The sequence below is a fragment of the Adiantum capillus-veneris genome, chromosome 27 (genome assembly GCF_014529385.1).
Source record: "Adiantum capillus-veneris isolate H3 chromosome 27, ASM1452938v2, whole genome shotgun sequence".
Lineage (NCBI taxonomy): Eukaryota > Viridiplantae > Streptophyta > Polypodiopsida > Polypodiales > Pteridaceae > Adiantum > Adiantum capillus-veneris.
In genome coordinates this window covers 93,201,536-93,218,429 of record NC_140957.1, presented here as the reverse complement: position 1 = coordinate 93,218,429, position 16,894 = coordinate 93,201,536, and the positions used below count along the sequence as shown (strand labels likewise).

Here is a 16,894-nt window from a genome sequence, read left to right as displayed (position 1 = left end):
ATGTATCCTCCTAAAATTCCTTGTGCTACCTTTTCATCTAGAGTGAGCTTAGGTTTAGCAATTGTGTTAGCTTTACCCTTAGGTTCACTTTGAGAGTTCTTGTGTCACAAGGCGGGCACCATGTGCTAATAGAAAAGAACAGACCGAACAGACTTTTAGTACTTCAATAAGAACTGAACTGAAAGAGAGAGAGATGACATGCGACACGGAGTGGCGGAATTCCACCCCAGAGAGTATTGGCCCCAAACCTTGGCGCCCCTTTCGGTATTTCTTTATATTGCATTAACTCAGTACAAGCCGGTACTCCAAACTCTACACCTTCTCTAGCCTCATATATAAAGGCCCTTGGCCTGAAAAGCAGTTACAATAAAAAGCCTTTAAAACTCAAAAGCTTCTGGCTCAAAAGCGAAGCCAAAAAGCTGCCAGTGCAATTTACGAAAATCTGTACAGCCTGCCACGTCATCAGTCATCAGCGCAAAACGCGGAAATCCGTACAGCTTTCCACGTCATCATGTCAGCGCAATTTTGTCTGTTGCCCTTAGGGTTAGGGTTAGGGTTTCTGTAGTTTTAGGGTTAGGGTTTCCAAAATTAGGGTTTGCAAGTTTTAGGGTTAGGGTTTCTAGAATTAGGGTTTCAATAGTTAGGATTTCTGGCAGAAATTAGTGTTTAGGCCCCTCTGCCACATCTGTAAGTTGACTCCATTCTTTAGGCTTTGACACGTCAGCAGTTTGTTACATCTTGTCTGAGAGACTATTGGAAGATTGGTTAGAAGAGTTACCGTTCTTACCATTCTTACCGTCCTTATCGTTCTGAGGGTTCTGAGAAGTCTGAGAGGTACTTGTGGAAGTCTTGTTTTCCTTGGGCTTTCTCTTGTTGTGCTTCATCTCCTGTGCGAGAGCAATTGTTACCGCCTTGTTGAGATCGATTGGATTGAGTACTTGACATCATACTTGATATACTAGTCCAATCCATAAAGGAAGGCCTCTTTGCGCTCCGCATCCGATTTGCATAATTGAGTGCCGAGCTGCAAAACACGATTAGAGAAAGACATAACTGGCATACCATTTTGCTTGAGACCGTGCCAATCGTCCTTCAATCGTGCGAGGTACTGAGGTGGCATAAACCACGCCTTGAGCTTGTCTTGGAAATCGGCCCAATTGAAGGAAAGGGACGTGGATTCGTTTGCTTCCTCTAGGTGCGCGGCTAACTGTGCCTCTTGCCATGCGTGGTATCAATTGATGGCATCACCGGCAAGGTACATAGCTGCCGTCAAAACCTTGCTATTTCCTGTCTTCTTAGTTGTCGCAAAATAAGCATTAAATTGATGCAACCAAGAATGAATAACCATAGCATCCATCTTACCATCATACTTACTGAACTGGATCTTCTCTGTGACTCGGTTGTTGGAGTCCGAATCTCGGCTTGCGCCACTTGAGGAACTACCAACATCTTTGGCTGGCTCGGACTTTGAGGCGAGAACATGTCGTACAAACTCTTGCATGCGTTGTTCACTCTGTGCCGCACGCTTGGCGTGTCTTTCTTCAGCCGCTAAGCGCGCTTGATCACGCTCACGCTCCAAGGTGTCTTGTCTGAGTTGGCATTCACTCTCCAAGGCTTCTTGTCGTTCTGCTTTTCTTTCTAGTTGTGCCATCGCAACGCGATTCGTTTCTTGTTGTTGTGCCATCATCTCCATCATCGACTTGACCATCACCTCCATAGGATTTGGTACAACTCGTGGCGTAGATGGGGAAGGGGGAGGGTCGGGAAAACCTCCTGGTGGGGAAAACTCTTCTTCGCCACTCCCATGCTCACCACCTCCATGCGAAGTATCCATTCCGCTTCGGGTGATGACCATACACTGTGATCTTTGGTTCTTAAGTTCTCGAGGAACTTGGGTTCTTGTGGGTCTTGGGTTCTTGGGTTCTTGGGGGTCTTGAGTTCTTGAGGTTCTTGAGGGTCTTGAGGTTCTTCTTTCGCTTGCAATCTGTGTTAGAGAAGGATCTTCTCTTCACCCGAGTTTTGTTCTTTCCGCGGGCGCACCCCTTGGCGGCCTTGCGCTCACACCAAGGTTGCTTTTTCCCACCTCATGTCGATTGGCTGGCCGTTATGTGCACGGTCCGCTCTCAATGAGTGAAAAGAGGCACAAGGGGAGGCTGGACAAACCCTTCTTTCTTGGGTTTCCTGTCACTCTTCAAAAACACGATTAGGAATCGACATGCCCAAGTGAACTTGGGTTCGTGCGACCTCAACAAGCAAAGTGGTTCTTTCCTTGAGTGATAGAGAACACCGCCAAAGCCTGATACCAATATAAGGTGTAGCGGAAAGTGATGTTGAACTTTGCTCAAGATGAGTGCTCCGAACTGTGCTCAAGGTTCCTTGTTCTTAGGGAAGGGAGAGCCGTCCGTGCTTTAATGAGAGAGTGCAAGTGATTACAAACAAAGTGAATAGACACTGTGCGTGAAGGTGCATGAGACTGAGAGATAGAGAGAGAAGAGAATACGACACCAAAGACGTTGTAAAACCCTCCTCCAAGGGCCCCACTCTCGATGGCGAGAGTGGTCTACTATTGATTGCACAATCTAGTACAAGATGCTGATGCAAACCTAATGGGGCTATGTCGAGGCCGACGGTGTGGACGACGAGGACGAATCTATGGCTGGAAACTGAATGCTTTGAACTGGTAACTGTGACACCAAGTCGGGGGATGATCTGTTGACTTGAGGGCTGAAAACACTCTGCTTCCTATGGCTGAAAACACTGTTCTTATGGCTGTTCCAACCGCTGGATCTGCTAGCAAAAACGCTGGCCTGCACTGCTGAAAAACGCTATGTATGCTGGCTGAAAACGCAGGTTCTTGGGCTGGTTGAAAACGCTGCCAAACTGCTCCTAGAAGAGCCTAGTGCAGGCTGGTATAGCTGAGGATCTATGGCTGAATTTGCTGATGTATTAGGCTGCAATAAACGCTATGCTGAATGGCTGAATCTACAAGTGGTACTGGGTGGCTGGTGGCGATGGAGTTCCTTGCTGAAAACGCAATTTGCAGGGGCTGAAAACGCTGGCTGTTAGGCTCCAAAAACGCCAGGTTGAAGAGGGGGGGGGGGGGGGGGGGGGGGGGGGGGGGGTCTTCTTGCTGAGAAGGGTCTCCAGAGGCTTGCTGCACTGAGTGCCTGATGCTCTCCTTCTTCTTCTGCCAGAAAGTGCTTGCTTATATATTATCTTAGCAAAATTGCCCTACGTAGTTCCCAACAAAAGTCACTTAATATATAAGTGAAAAATGTCAAAAATGGGAAAAATAGGTTTAATGCTCTGGAAAATGGGAATGCTGATGATCATGTTGTGTGCAACAGAGGATATGCATCTACTTTAAGTGTTTGGACATGCACGGTCTGCGAATAGACTCACAAAAGTGCCAGATCACTTCCTATTTTAGACTGACTTGACTGAACCGAACCTTGGTCATGCTGTAGATTGTCCACAGACACATGGGGTTGGATGTGCACATGACATGCATCTACACCAAGTGCCTGGGCATACACGGTTTGCGAACAGACTCACAAAAGTGCCAGATCACTCCTAAGCTAGACTAACTGAACCCCTGTCATGAAGTAGCTTGTCCACGTACACATAGGGTTAGATGTGCATGTGACATCCCCTCCTTTTCAAAGTGAGGTACTGGTACCAAACTGTATGGCGTCGAGGGAGATCGCCAATCGCGTTTGGAATCCTGGAAAAGACTCTTCGCTGGCCGACTTTGATGCGTGGGTCATGCGATACTTCAACTTCATAAAGGTCTGCAACGCTTGCTTCTTTGGGCCGCGCCGAAAGCGACACAAAGTCATTTGTGGCTCCTTCAATGCTTTAACTTCGTCTATAGTCATGTGTCTACCTTCTTCAAGAATCTCTGGGATGAAAATTCTTGAAACCACTTCCAACACAGAAACATGAACATACCCATTCCATGTAAAGCGACTGGAAAAATTCTAGTCCTTCGAAAAAACTGTGCATGCAATGCAGATGAACATATAGGCGGAGTGCCAAACCGTTCATCAAACACATACAAACAATGGGGTCGAATCTTGACTTTCTAATCTAAATCAATCAACTGTGGCAAATCACAATGGAAATGCCGATGCTTGATGCTCAATCCTTCTTGTGCTCTTTCGCATACTGTGTCATGCCAATGAAGAGACATGGAATGTGAATCCTTGAATGTAAACATTTCATCTTTTCATGAGTAATCCGTATACATCTGTGCTTATTCATGAGTGAATCGTGTTCATCGTACAATATGGCATGCCTGTGAAAAGGAATCACATAAAATACAGGAAAGCATCACGAATGAAACACTCGAACAATGCGTACTGGCTAATCATGCGCATACACAATACTTCCTGTGGGGGTTCTTTGGACCTTGACTCCAGAGCCAAGATCGGTTCTTCGTGATCGATTGAATCTGCAATGAGGTTAGCTTCACTAGACAAAGTATCAACTAACCCATTATCCTTGTGAACAATCACATCATTATCCTGCGAATCATCATACTCGTGAATAATCACATCTTGATCATGCAATTCCTATGTGTCGTGCTTTGGAGAAGACAGGACTGAGAGAGTCTCCTTCTCCTGAATCTCTTTTAAGTTGCGCCTGCACATTAGAAAAGAGTCGCCACAACTCTTTCATGTGTTGGTCGCTCATCGCTTTTCTTTCTTCGCGCTTACGATCAAATTCGGCTTGTCGTACTTGGGCTTTCAAGCGTGCTTGCTCGCGCTCACGCTTTATGGCTGCCATTCTTTCTTCGTATTTATGCTCTATGGTTGCCATTCTTTCTGCTGTTCTTTCTTCGCGCTCGCGCTCCAAGGCGGCGCGTTGCGCTTCTTGTTGTAACTTCTTCCTGTCCATCATCATCTTGTTGAAAGCCTCCATAGGAGTTAGTGCAATCCTTTGCGTAGATGGGGAAGGGGAGGGTCGGAAAAACCTTCTAGTGGGGAAAACTCTTCTTCGCCACTTCCATGCTCACCACCTTCATGCGAAGTATCCATTCCGCTTCGGGTGATGACCATCCACTGAAGTCTTGGGTTCTTAAGTTCACGAGGAACTTGGGTTCTTGGGTGCTTGAGGGTCTTGGTTCTTGGGTTCTTGAGGGTCTTGAGGTTCTTGAGTTCTTGAGGTTCTTGCGGTTCCTGACGTTCTTCTTTAGCTTGCAATCTGTGCTAGAGAAGGATCTTCTCTTTACCCGAGCTCCTCTCTTTTCCGCGGGTGCACCCCTTGACGGCCTTGCACTCACACCAAGGTTGCTTTATCCCACCTCACGTCGATTGTCCGGCCGCTAAGTGCACGGTCCGCTCTCAATGAGTGAAAAGAGAAACAAGGGGAGGTTGGACAAGCCCTTCTTTCTTGGGTTTCCTGTCACTCTTCAAAAACACGATTAGGAATCGACACGCCCAAGAGGACTTGGGTTACGTGCGACCTCAACAAGCAAAAAAAATTGTGTGGTTCTTGTGGTGCTTTCCTTGAGTGATACAGAACACTGCCAAAGCTCTGAACCTAATGTAAGGTGCAGCGGAAGTGAATGTTGAACTTTGCTCAAGATAAGTGCTCCGAAGTGTGCTCAAGGTTCCTTTTACTTACAGAAGGGAGAGCCTTCCGTTCCTTTAGTGAGAGAGTGCAACTGATCACAAACAAAGTGGTAAACACTGTGAATGAAGGTGCTGAGACCGAGAGATAGAGAGAGAAGAATACAACACGAGAATGTTGTCAAACCCTCCTCTGCAGGCCCCACTCTCTATGGTGAGAGCGGTCTACTATTGATTGCACAAATCTCTACAATGCTTGTACTTGCCAACGATGTCGACGACAATGAGGACAACGACGAGACGGGCTGAAATCTGAAAACGCTAATGGCTGAAATCTGCAAATCTTTATGTGCTGAATTCTGACTCTATGTCGGTGACGACAGCGATGACAACGACGCGTTGAAAACACAGATGTTGAAATTTGCGTTTTCCCGGTTGAAAGTGCAAACTGTGGCTGATCTGACCGTGCGGCGAGGATCTGCTATCGGGAAGGTGAGATCTCCGAGGTTCGGGACTTCTACTGCGATGTCTATGTGCTGAAAACTGAAAATGCTGATGCTTGTGAGGTCCTGTCGCGATGAATTTGCAAAACACTGAGGGGTTAGGCTGATCCAAAAACGCTAGGGGCTGATCTGGGTCCTTGTTGCAAAAATGCTATGCATTCTGCTGTTCTGCTACTGTCGGGTTGCTGCAAGTGCAAAACGTTGGGCTGGTTCTGCTCTTGAAGAAAACACTAGGCATGTTCTGCTCTTGGAGAAAACGCTAGGCTTCTGCAAAGGGGGGGAGGGGGGGTGGCTTGCTTGAGATGGTGCATTGTGGATGTCAGGTCCCTGCTGCCTCTTTTGCTAGAAAGTGCTAGCGCTAGGTTGCTTATGTACTTGACTTGCTAATTTGCCCTACCCAATTCCCAACAAAAGTCACTTAAAAATAATAAGTGAAAAATGGCTAAAGTAGGAAAATAGGTCTATGCACTGTAAAAATGGGTTCTGATGGAAATCTGATGATCATGCTGTGTGCAACCAGAGGATATGCATCTACTTTAAGTGTGTGGGCATGCATGGTTTGCGAACAGACTCACAAAAGTGCCAGATCACTTCCTAAGCTAGGCTAATTGAACCCCTGTTATGAAGTAGCTTGTCCATCTACACATAGGGTTAGATGTGCACGTGACATGACATCTCTTGCATATTCATCTAATATCCAAGTTGACACGAAAACCAATTTTTTCCACGTCGCATGTGTTTCTCTGGCGTAACAACAGAGTAAGATGCCGCTTTTCGCTCACTGGAATGTTTCGAGAACCATTCTCGAGAGAAGGTGATGTGAAACTGTTGTACAAACTCAAGGGCTCAATGGGTGTCGTGGCTTGACTCCCTTCCTTGAACTCCTTGATTTTCTTGTAGATCTAGTCATTGTCAAAAGAGAATGAGCTCTCCTCCTTTAAACGGCTAGATGGCCTTCCATGCCTTCTTGACTTCGTTTCAAAAATCGAATCTTGTTTTAGGTGCTTAGAAATTGAAGAAGCTTCTTAGCACCCTCGAACACTTCAAATGGTGCCTTCCCTGTGTGTCGTTGTAGGCAAACTCCACCAAGGGCAAATACTTTTCCCATTTATTCTTCTTATCCAAAGAAGAAGACTTCAACAAATTCAAAACCATTGAATTGGCTATTTCAAATTGCCCATTTGTCTGCGGGTGGAACGAGGACGAGAATTGCAACCACGTGCCAATGTTCTCCCAGATTGCCGTTCAAAACAACTAGTAGACCGAGGATCTTTGTCTGAAACAATGGACTCAGACATGTCGTATATTCGAACAGTTTCGCCAAAGGATCAGGCTTAACTGGTTTCTTTATTGCAGAGCAGTGAGCGTGTTTACTGAATCTGTTGATGACCATCGAAAGGCCATCATGCCCATTCTGTGTCTTCAGGAGATCAAAGATGAAATCCATTGCAATCCTTTCCTAGGGGCGGTTGTAATGGGTAAAGGTTGTAATAATCCTTGTGCCTTATGCCTGTCAAACTTGACCTTCTGGCATGCGAAACAACTGCGAACAAAGTCGTCCACATCCTTCTTGAGTCTCCGTCTGAAGAAAATAACGCTTAACACTTTTCAAGGTGGTATCAATGCCATGGTGACCTGTAAAAGGTAGACAATGGCACGCAGTCAAATTCTTTTTTTTGAACGGCTGTGTAATACACAACATTGTTTTCTTCATCAAGTAGCCATCCTGTATGGAATATCTTGACACTATCTCCCCATTCTGTATCCGAGTAAAAACATCGAAGAAATCCGGATCGGTGGCGTACTGATCAACCATATCCAGGAAGCTTCTATGATGAATCACGGAAATAGCCAAGACTAGGGGCTTCCGATACAATGCATCTGTCAGCAAGTTTTTCTGTCCCTGAACATGGACAATCTCGAAGTGAAACTGTGACAAGATGTTGGTGCACCGCATCTGCTTTTCCGAAAGCTGCTTTTGTGACAAGAAGTAGCGTAAACTCTGATCATCAGTAAAGACCGTTCAAATGGCTCCGAGTAGGTAATGTCGCTATTGAGTCTTCTGATTTCTTGCAGATGCAAAAGGCGTCCAAAAGCCGATTGATCTGTGTCTGAACCACCTTCTATAATTCTTACTCTGTAAACATCCTCAGGGAAGGAGGTTTCTTGACTGCTGGTTTGATGGGTGGTTCTGTGGCCTTCTGCCAGTGGGTGTACACTTCTGCGATGGATTGCTGAGACAAAAATTTTGCAAAATGAGGATCCTTCGCAAATTTAATAATCTGCTTTGTGCACTCGTCAACCTACTGTCGACGTTCCATCTCTTGAAGTTCGTGCTGAGTAGGCCGAGGTGGCCCGTACTTTCGTTGTTAAATCATCAAAATCTTCTTCGTGATCTCTTCCCGCATTAGCAGATGCAAAAGACGTCGATTGATTCTTGTTGGAATCCATAAGTGTTGCGAGAAAAGGATCGGATTTCCCGGTAGAAGAGAAATTAGCTGCGCTCTGATACCACTGTAACAAACTTGGACACCCCAAGTCTAGATTCTACCACGATGTTGCAGAGATTCACTTTAAAACATTTCATAAAAGATGACACGACTTGGCGTAGTTCCGTGCCAAGAGGTATTGGCTCAAGATGAGTGCTCCGAATTGTGCTCAAGGGTTCCTTTTAATTACGGAAGGGAGAGCCTTCTGTTCCTTTAGTGAGAGAGTGCAAATGGTCACAAACAAAGTGGTAAACATTGTGAATGAAGGTGCTGAGACTGAGAGATAGAGAGAGAAGAATACGACACCAGAATGTTGTCAAACCCTCCTCCGAAGGCACGGTGAGAGCGGTCTACTATTGATTGCACAAATCTCTACAATGCAATGGACTTGCCGACGATGTCGACGACGATGAGAACGACAACGAGACCGGCTGAAAATTGAAAACGCTAAGGGCTGAAATCTGCAAATCTTGTATTTGCTGAATTCTGACTCGATGTCGGTGACGACGGCGATGGTGACGATGCGACGACGACACGCTGAAAACGCAGATGCTGAAATCTGCGAATAGCGGGCTGAATCTGCAAACGTTGGTTGATCTGACTGTGCGACGAGGAACTGCTATGGGAAGGTGAGATCTGCGAGGTTTGGGGGACTGCGGTACGGAGGCTAGCTGCTGAAAATGCAAAACGCTGATGCAAATGTGAGAACCTGTCGCCGGAAACTGTAAACGCTAGGGCTGGTCTGTTGTTTCCAAAACGCTAGGGCTGAAAATGTGTGCTGCAGAAAACGCTAGGAGATTTGCAAACGCCAGACTGATCTGCAAGTGGCAAAACGCTGGGGCTGATCTGCACTTGATGAAAACGCTAGGCTGATTCTGATGGTTGAAAACGCTAGGTGTTTTGCCGAGGGGTCTTGCCAAGAAGGTGCACTGTCAGACTTTATGTCGCTGCTGTCTCTTCTGCCAGAAAGCACTAGCGGTAGCTTTTTATATATAGATCCTTAGCCAGATTGCCCTATCCAGTTTCCCAACAAAGTCACTTATTAATAATAAGTGAAAAATGGCTAAAATAGGGAAAATAGGTTTTGTGCACTGTAAATTCTCCCGATGGAATCTGATGGTAATGCTGAGGATCATGCTGCGTGCAACTAGAGGATATGCATCTACTCTAAGTGTCTGGACCTGCACGGTCTGCGAACAGACTCACAAAAGTGCAAGAATATTCCTAAGCTAAGCTAACTAAACCCTTGTCATGAAGTAGCTTGTCCACATGCACATAGGGTTAGATGTGCAGGTGACATCCCCTCCTTTTTAAAGTGAGGTACTGGCATTGATCTGCATGGCTTCCTTGTTAGGCTGCCAACAATTTGGGATAATCTTTAAAAAACTCTTCATCAACCCACACTGCCTCGTGGGTTCCTCTATCCTTGAACTTCAAAAAGCACTGTCTCACTTGTTTCTTTGAACCATGGCGAAACCGATGCAACAACACTTGCTTCGGCTCCATGACTTCATCTTCATCGATGATCTCCGGTTCCTCTTCTGAAACGTCCTTTGGAGGTGTTCTCTGAAACACTTTCAATCAAGAAACATGGAAAACGTTGTGCATTGACCATGAGTTAGGCAATTGCAATTTCATTGAAACCTCATTTATCTTTCCAATAACAGGAAATGGACCATACATTCTAAAATACAACTTTGGACACTTCTTTCCAACTTGCTTAAAACGTTGCTTCATGATTCTTAAATACACCCAATCCCCTTTCTTGATAGAAACATCCTGACGATGCTTGTTGGCCTGCCGTGAGTAAGACTCCTGAGCCTTGCTTTGCTGAAGCTTCACACTCTCAGAAATCTCATCCAACGACTGACTTTCAGCATTGGCATCAGGCATTTGATTGACCGAGCGAGTCAAAAGTGACTGGAACGGACGGCCAAAAGTTGCCTCATATGGAGGTCGACCAATGGAAAAAAAATAAGAGTCATCCTACAAAAAGAGATGCTTAAACTTGGTAAACAAAGCTGAATACTTGTCTAGAGCCTGAATGCTTGGGGTAACTCGAGAGGCATAGATGAATGCCGCTTGTGCTCCTCGTCGTAATTCACGCTTTACCTGCACATGAGAAATAAGAGGCAAAGAATGCAGACTCTCCTCAGCACGAATGATCATGGGAGAGTCACTCTTGGAATTTAATGTGAGAGTGTTGTCCTCTCAATCAATGAGAGGGTTATGCTCACGAAACCATCTAATGCCCAAAAGCATATCACATCCTGAGAGAGGAACCACGACAAATTTCCTACGGAAAGCAGCTTGTTGAAATGTAAACAACACATCAAGACACTCTTGCGTGATGAGAGAGTCTATACCGGGAGCGAAGCAAGACACCTCGAGAGGAGATGTCTGACTAACCTCTAGGCGGGCTCTCTTTACAAGAGAGGCACTTATTACATCATGCATACTGCCTGGATGAAACAATATGACAAAACGATGACCCTTCACATGACCATAACACTTCATGAGATGTGTGTGTCAGAGACACGAGAAGATTCAGCTTGGTTCATTAAAGTGCTTGTGGTTGCTGCGGGTGGCTTAGGTTCTTTAGGTGGGGCTGTCTTAGGACAAGCCGCTTAATGTGACCCTTGACGTGACATTGTTAACAACGACCTTCCTTAGCATCAATGACTTGTTCTTCTGTCGTTATGTATCCTTCTATAATCCTTTTGCGGCTTTTTCATCAGAGGTGAGTTTAGGTTTAGCAAGTGTTTTAGCTTTATCCTTAGATTCATTGTTAGAGTTCTTTTCCAAAGAATTAGAGGAAAATTGGCTAGAAGAGTTAACGTTCTTACCATTCTTACCATTCTGAGTGTTCTGAGAAGTCTGAGTGGTACTTTGAGACGACTTGTTCTCCTTAGGCTTTCCCTTGTTGTGCTTCATCTCTTGGAAGAGAGCAATTGCTACTGCCTTGTTGAGATCCGTGGGGTCGAAGACTTCTACATCAAACTTGATATATTCGTCCAACCCAAAAGGAAAGCTTCTTTGCGCTCATCATCCGATTTGCGTATTGGGTGCGAGCTGCAAAACACGGCTAGAAAAAGACATGACTAGCATATCATTCTGCTTGAGATTGCGCCAATCTTCTTTCAACCGCGCTAGGTACTGAGGAGGCATAAACCGCGCCTTGAGCTTGTCTTGGAAGTCGGCCCAATTGAAGGAAAGGGGCGCGTCTCCGTCGGCTTCCTTTAGGTGCGCGGCCAACTGTGCCTCTTGCCATGCGTGGTACCAATTAATGGCATCCCCGGCAAGGTACATGGTTGCCGTTAAAACTTTGCTATCTCCCGTCTTCTTAGTTGTTGCAAAATAAGCATTAAATTGATGCAACCAAGAATGAATAACACTAGCATCCATCTTACCGTCATACTTACTTAATGTAAACTTCTTGGTGATGGGGTTGTTGGAGTCCGAATCTCGGCTTGCGCCACTTGATGAACCACCAACGTCTTTGGCCTGCTCGGGTTTCGAGGTGAGTAACTGGAGGACCAACTCTTGCATGCGTTGGTCTCTCTGCGCCTCACGCTCTAACTCCAAGGCCGCTCGTCTGTCGTCGGCCATTACTCGTTGGGCTTCACGTGCTTGCTCACGCTCAAGCTCAATAGTTGCCTTTCTTTCTTCGGCAAGCGTGCTTGCTCACGCTCACGCTCCAAGGCTACCCTTTTCTCTTCGGCTGCCAAGCGTGCTTGCTCGCGCTCACGCTCCAAGGCTACCCTTTTCTCTTCGGTCGCCAAGCGCGCTTGCTCGCGCCCACGCTCCAAGGCTACCCTTTTCTCTTCGGTCGCCAAGCGCGCTTGCTCGCGCCCACGCTCCAAGGCTGCCCTCTTCTCTTCGACCGCCAAGCTCACGCTCACGCTCCAAATCGGCCTTTCTTTTTGCTTTTCTTTCTTTGCGTTCACAATCAAAGATTGCCTTTCTTTCTTCGCGCTCACGCTCCAAGGCAGTGCGTTGTGCTTCTTGTTGTAACATCATGTCCATCATCGTCTTGACCAAAACTTCCATAGGATTTGGTGCAATCCTTGGCGTAGATGGAGAGGGGGGAGGGTCGAAAAAACCTCCTGGTGGGGAAAATTCTTCTTCGCTACTTCCATGCGAAGTATCCATTCCGCTTCGGGTGATGACCATACACTGAAGTCTTGGGTTCTTAAGCTCACGAGGGACTTGGGTTCTTGTGAGTCTTGGGTTCTTGGGTTCTTGAGGTTCTTGAAGTTCTTCTTTCGCTTGCAATCTGTGTTAGAGAAGGATCTTCTCTTACCCGAGCTCTTCTCTTTCCCACGGGCGCACCCCTTGGCGGCCTTGGGCTCACACCAAGGTTGCTTTTTCCCACCTCATGTCGATTGGCCGGCCGCTTAGTGCACAATCCGTTCCCAATGAGTGAAAAGAGAAATAAGGGGAGGTTGGACAAGCCCTTCTTTCTTGGGTTTCCTGTCACTCTTCAAAAACACGATTAGGAATCGACACGCCCAAGTGGACTTGGGTTATGTGCGACCGCAACAAGCAAAAAAAATTTAGTGGTTCTTTCCTTGAGTGATACAGAACACTGCCAAAGCTCTGATACCAATGTAAGGTGCAGCGGATGTGAATGTTGAACTTTGCTCAAGATGAGTGCTCCGAAGTGTGCTCTAGGGTTTCTTTTTAATTACGGAAGGGAGAGCTTCCGTTCCTTTAGTGAGAGAGTGCAAATTGTCACAAACAAAGTGATAAACACTGTGAATGAAGGTGCTGAGACTGAGAGATAGAGAGAGAAGAATACTACACCAAAATGTTGTCAAACCCTCTTTCGAAGGCCCCACTCTCTATGGGGAGAGCGGTCTACTATTGATTGCACAAATCTCTACAATGCAATGGAGTTGACGACGATGTTGACGACGATGAGACGGGCTGAAAACTGAAAACACTAAGGGCTGAAATCTGCAAATCTTGTATCTGCTGAAATTTGACTCTACGTCGCTGATGACGACGATGCGACGACGACGCGCTGAAAACGCAGATGCTGAAATCTGCGAATAGCAGGCTGAATCTGCAAAGTTGGCTGATCTGACCGTGCGGCGAGGAATTGCTGCGGAAAGGTGAGATTTGCGAGATTTGGGGGCTGCGGTACGGAGGCTAGCTGCTGAAAATGCAAAACGCTGATGCAAATGTGAGAACCTTTTGCTGGAAACTGCAAACGCTAGGGCTGAAAATGTGTCTGTTGTAGAAAACGCTGGGAGATCTGCAAACACCAGGCTGATTTGCAAGGGGCAAAACATTGGGGCTGATCTGCTCTTGATGAAAATGCCAGGTTGATTCTGATGGCTGAAAACGCTAGGTGTTCCACCGGGGGGTCTTGCTGAGAAGGTGCACTGTCAGACTTGTGGTCGTTGCTGCCTCTTTTGCCATAAAACACTAGCGCTAGCTTTTTATATATAGATCCTTAGCCAGATTTCCCTACCCAGTTTCCCAACAAATTCACTTATTAATAATAAGTGAAAAATGGCTAAAATATGGAAAATAGGTTCTGTGCACTGTAAAATGCTCCTGATGGAATCTGATGGTAATGCTGAGGATCATGCTGTGTGCAACCAGAGGATATGTATCTACTCTAAGTGCCTGGACATGCACGGTCTGCGAACAGACTCACAAAGTGCAAGAACACTTCCTAAGCTAAGCTAACTTAACCCTTGTCATGAAGTAGCTTGTTCACATGCACATAGGGTTAGATGTGCACGCGACAACTGGGCACCCTCTACTTGAGGTATAATAAGTGACCAAACCGGACAAAATTTGGGCATTGCCCGCCCCTACGCACATGAGAGGAACCTCACGAAGCCAGGCATAGCCACAAAGGAGCCCTCTCTCCCTAGGTCTAGGCGGAAACCCAGGAGATGATCCTCAAAACTCATATATGTTGTTTTCGAATTTTTGAGGGATGACCTGAGCCGCAACAGTGACTGTTTGGACTTTGTTGATCCACACACTTATCAATATGAAGCATATGGTGCAGCTCATGTATAGCTGAGAGGCGTTGATAGGCATTCATCAGTCTATGGCGGCCAGGACCTTCATGGTGGAGCACGTTCTTCACGGGTGTTACAACTTACAAGCCATTTATGTGTGATGTAGCCATTCTATATTTTGTTTCACTCATTTTTAGAGAGCCTCTCCTCTTTGTATAGTTTCCCTCTTGTAGAGCTGATGCCTGCTGGGCAGGTTCATAAATAACTATCTTTTTGGCGCAAAGAAAAAGTAAAAGCCGAAGAACAGCATCATCGATTATCTATTGTAGACACTTACTTTCGAGGCTAAGGAAGAGCGGAAAGGCAGCAGCATGGTTGCATAGGGGTGCTTGAAGCTTCTACTGCTAACACCAAAAAGGACAGGCTAGCATGATGCTAAACCATGGAGGGACTTAAAGTCGTCATCAAGTGTCTCAACTTTCATTCTGGTGCTGCAATGCAAATTGCAAATGTGGTTATCTATCTCTCATTCAGTGTACGTCTGTCTTGAATGAAGGAGAGAGGATCATTATCTACAACACGTGGACAAAGGGTTTTAACTTCAAGCATCATGCGAGTTTTTCCTACATCTTCAGAGCTTTAATAGAACATGGTGTTTAGGACAATGCTTACTTGTGTGCTTGTTGCATGTGCCCGAGAACTTATTGATTTCCTAGCTATGGAGTCATATTATTCAAGGGTAAAACAGATCAACACAAGGAACCGGCTGCATATGATACAAGGGTAAAACAGACCAGCACAAGAAATAGGCATGTTATAAAATACAGGGCTACAGGGAGACAAGTTCAACACAAGGAACCAGCTGCATATGATACAAGGGTAAAACAGACCAGCACAAGAAATAGGCACGTAATAAAATACAGGGCTACAGAGAGACAAGTTCTCGTTCTAAGTATTATCGATGGGTAGCCTCGTTCTAGCACCATAAACGTCATTGTTATCTAGTTTTTAATGGGTTGTTGCCCTCAATTGTACCTTTTACTTGTTGGCAGGTGTCAGAGGAACTGTTGTGGGAGCTTTTCGTGCAAGCTGGTCCAGTTGGTAAGGGTGATTTGCTGCCTCAAGTTGCAGTTATTTCTGGAATTTTATAACTAAAGCATGTAGGCTGATTGTTGCAGTTAATGTATATGTTCCAAAGGACAGAGTTACCAACCTTCACCAAGGCTATGGATTTGTGGAATTTCGAAGTGAAGAAGATGCTGATTACGTGTGTTCCATTTTGCTGTATTCATTTGTTTGCTTTCTGACGTGTTGTTCCCAGAAACTTAAATCAATACCCTTTTGCGTTGATTCTAGGCCATCAAAATTTTGAATATGATCAAGCTTTATGGAAAGCCAATCCGTGTGAATAAGGTAATAATTCCTTGAAAGTTTCCATCTACCAATCTCCACTTGTCTGGTTAAATTGCAATAGTTTGATTGTTTCTACTTAGCACCAGTTTCTGCTCTCTATTTTGACCCAATGGATATTGCGATTTTCCAACGCTTTTGTGCTAAAAAATTTGGAGTCCCTGTTATTTGTGTACTCAGCATGCCTTCTCCAAGTTCAAGTTAGCTGCTTTAAAAGTTATAGTACTTTGGTGTTCCTTAACGTTCAGCAATAGACTCTCTTGTGTGTCTTAGATGTAAGCTCCTTATTACAAGACCTGGTAAATTTTTTTATCTCCACAGCTAGATATATCTGATGAGTTGGTGGCAAAGTCTTCATTCTCATGTCACTGTAATTGTGAGCTGCTGTTAGGTTTCTTGTAGGGTTAGACTGTTTTGCTCATAAATTTAATTTGTTTGGTGGATATTGTGCCATGATTTCTGCTACTACTTTTGCAGGCATCTCAAGACAAGAAGAGCTTAGACGTGGGAGCCAATTTGTTTGTGGGAAATCTTGATCCTGTGAGGGCCTTCCCTGAAAGCTTCATGTCCTAGTCTTTAAAATGTTCTTGATGACATTCTGTTTTACCTTTTTTTTGTGGTTGTAGGATGTGGATGAGAAGCTTTTATATGACACATTCAGTGCTTTTGGTGTTATTGTCACAAATCCCAAGGTATGCTAAAACACGTAATCTGATGTACACAACTGTGTGATTTGTTTCTACACGCAAGTATGCCCTTTAAATGCTGCCATGCATTTGAGTAGTCTTTCATCTTTGGCTGATGTCTTTGTTAGTTCAAAGCCATATGATTCTCAATGAAATTTTCCTTTCTACCTTCTTTTAATGTGATTTTACTACGAGGTACTTTATGCTTCAATTATCAATTTAGCAAATAATGGGTCTTACTGTTGCTTG

The 16,894-nt window shown here is 45.3% G+C and overlaps 1 protein-coding gene across 1 annotated transcript in view; it reads left to right on the top strand.

Annotated features, from left to right (window-relative positions):
- Window positions 1–16,894, top strand: part of EMB2444 (RNA-binding (RRM/RBD/RNP motifs) family protein) — a 63,257-nt gene that overhangs the window by 15,045 nt on the left and 31,318 nt on the right. The window contains exons 2-6 of the mRNA XM_086502832.1: window positions 15,602–15,650; window positions 15,728–15,816; window positions 15,906–15,962; window positions 16,437–16,499; window positions 16,586–16,651. Of these exons, the coding sequence (XP_086358958.1) occupies window positions 15,602–15,650; window positions 15,728–15,816; window positions 15,906–15,962; window positions 16,437–16,499; window positions 16,586–16,651 (324 nt within the window). The remainder of the gene's footprint in view (window positions 1–15,601; window positions 15,651–15,727; window positions 15,817–15,905; window positions 15,963–16,436; window positions 16,500–16,585; window positions 16,652–16,894) is intronic.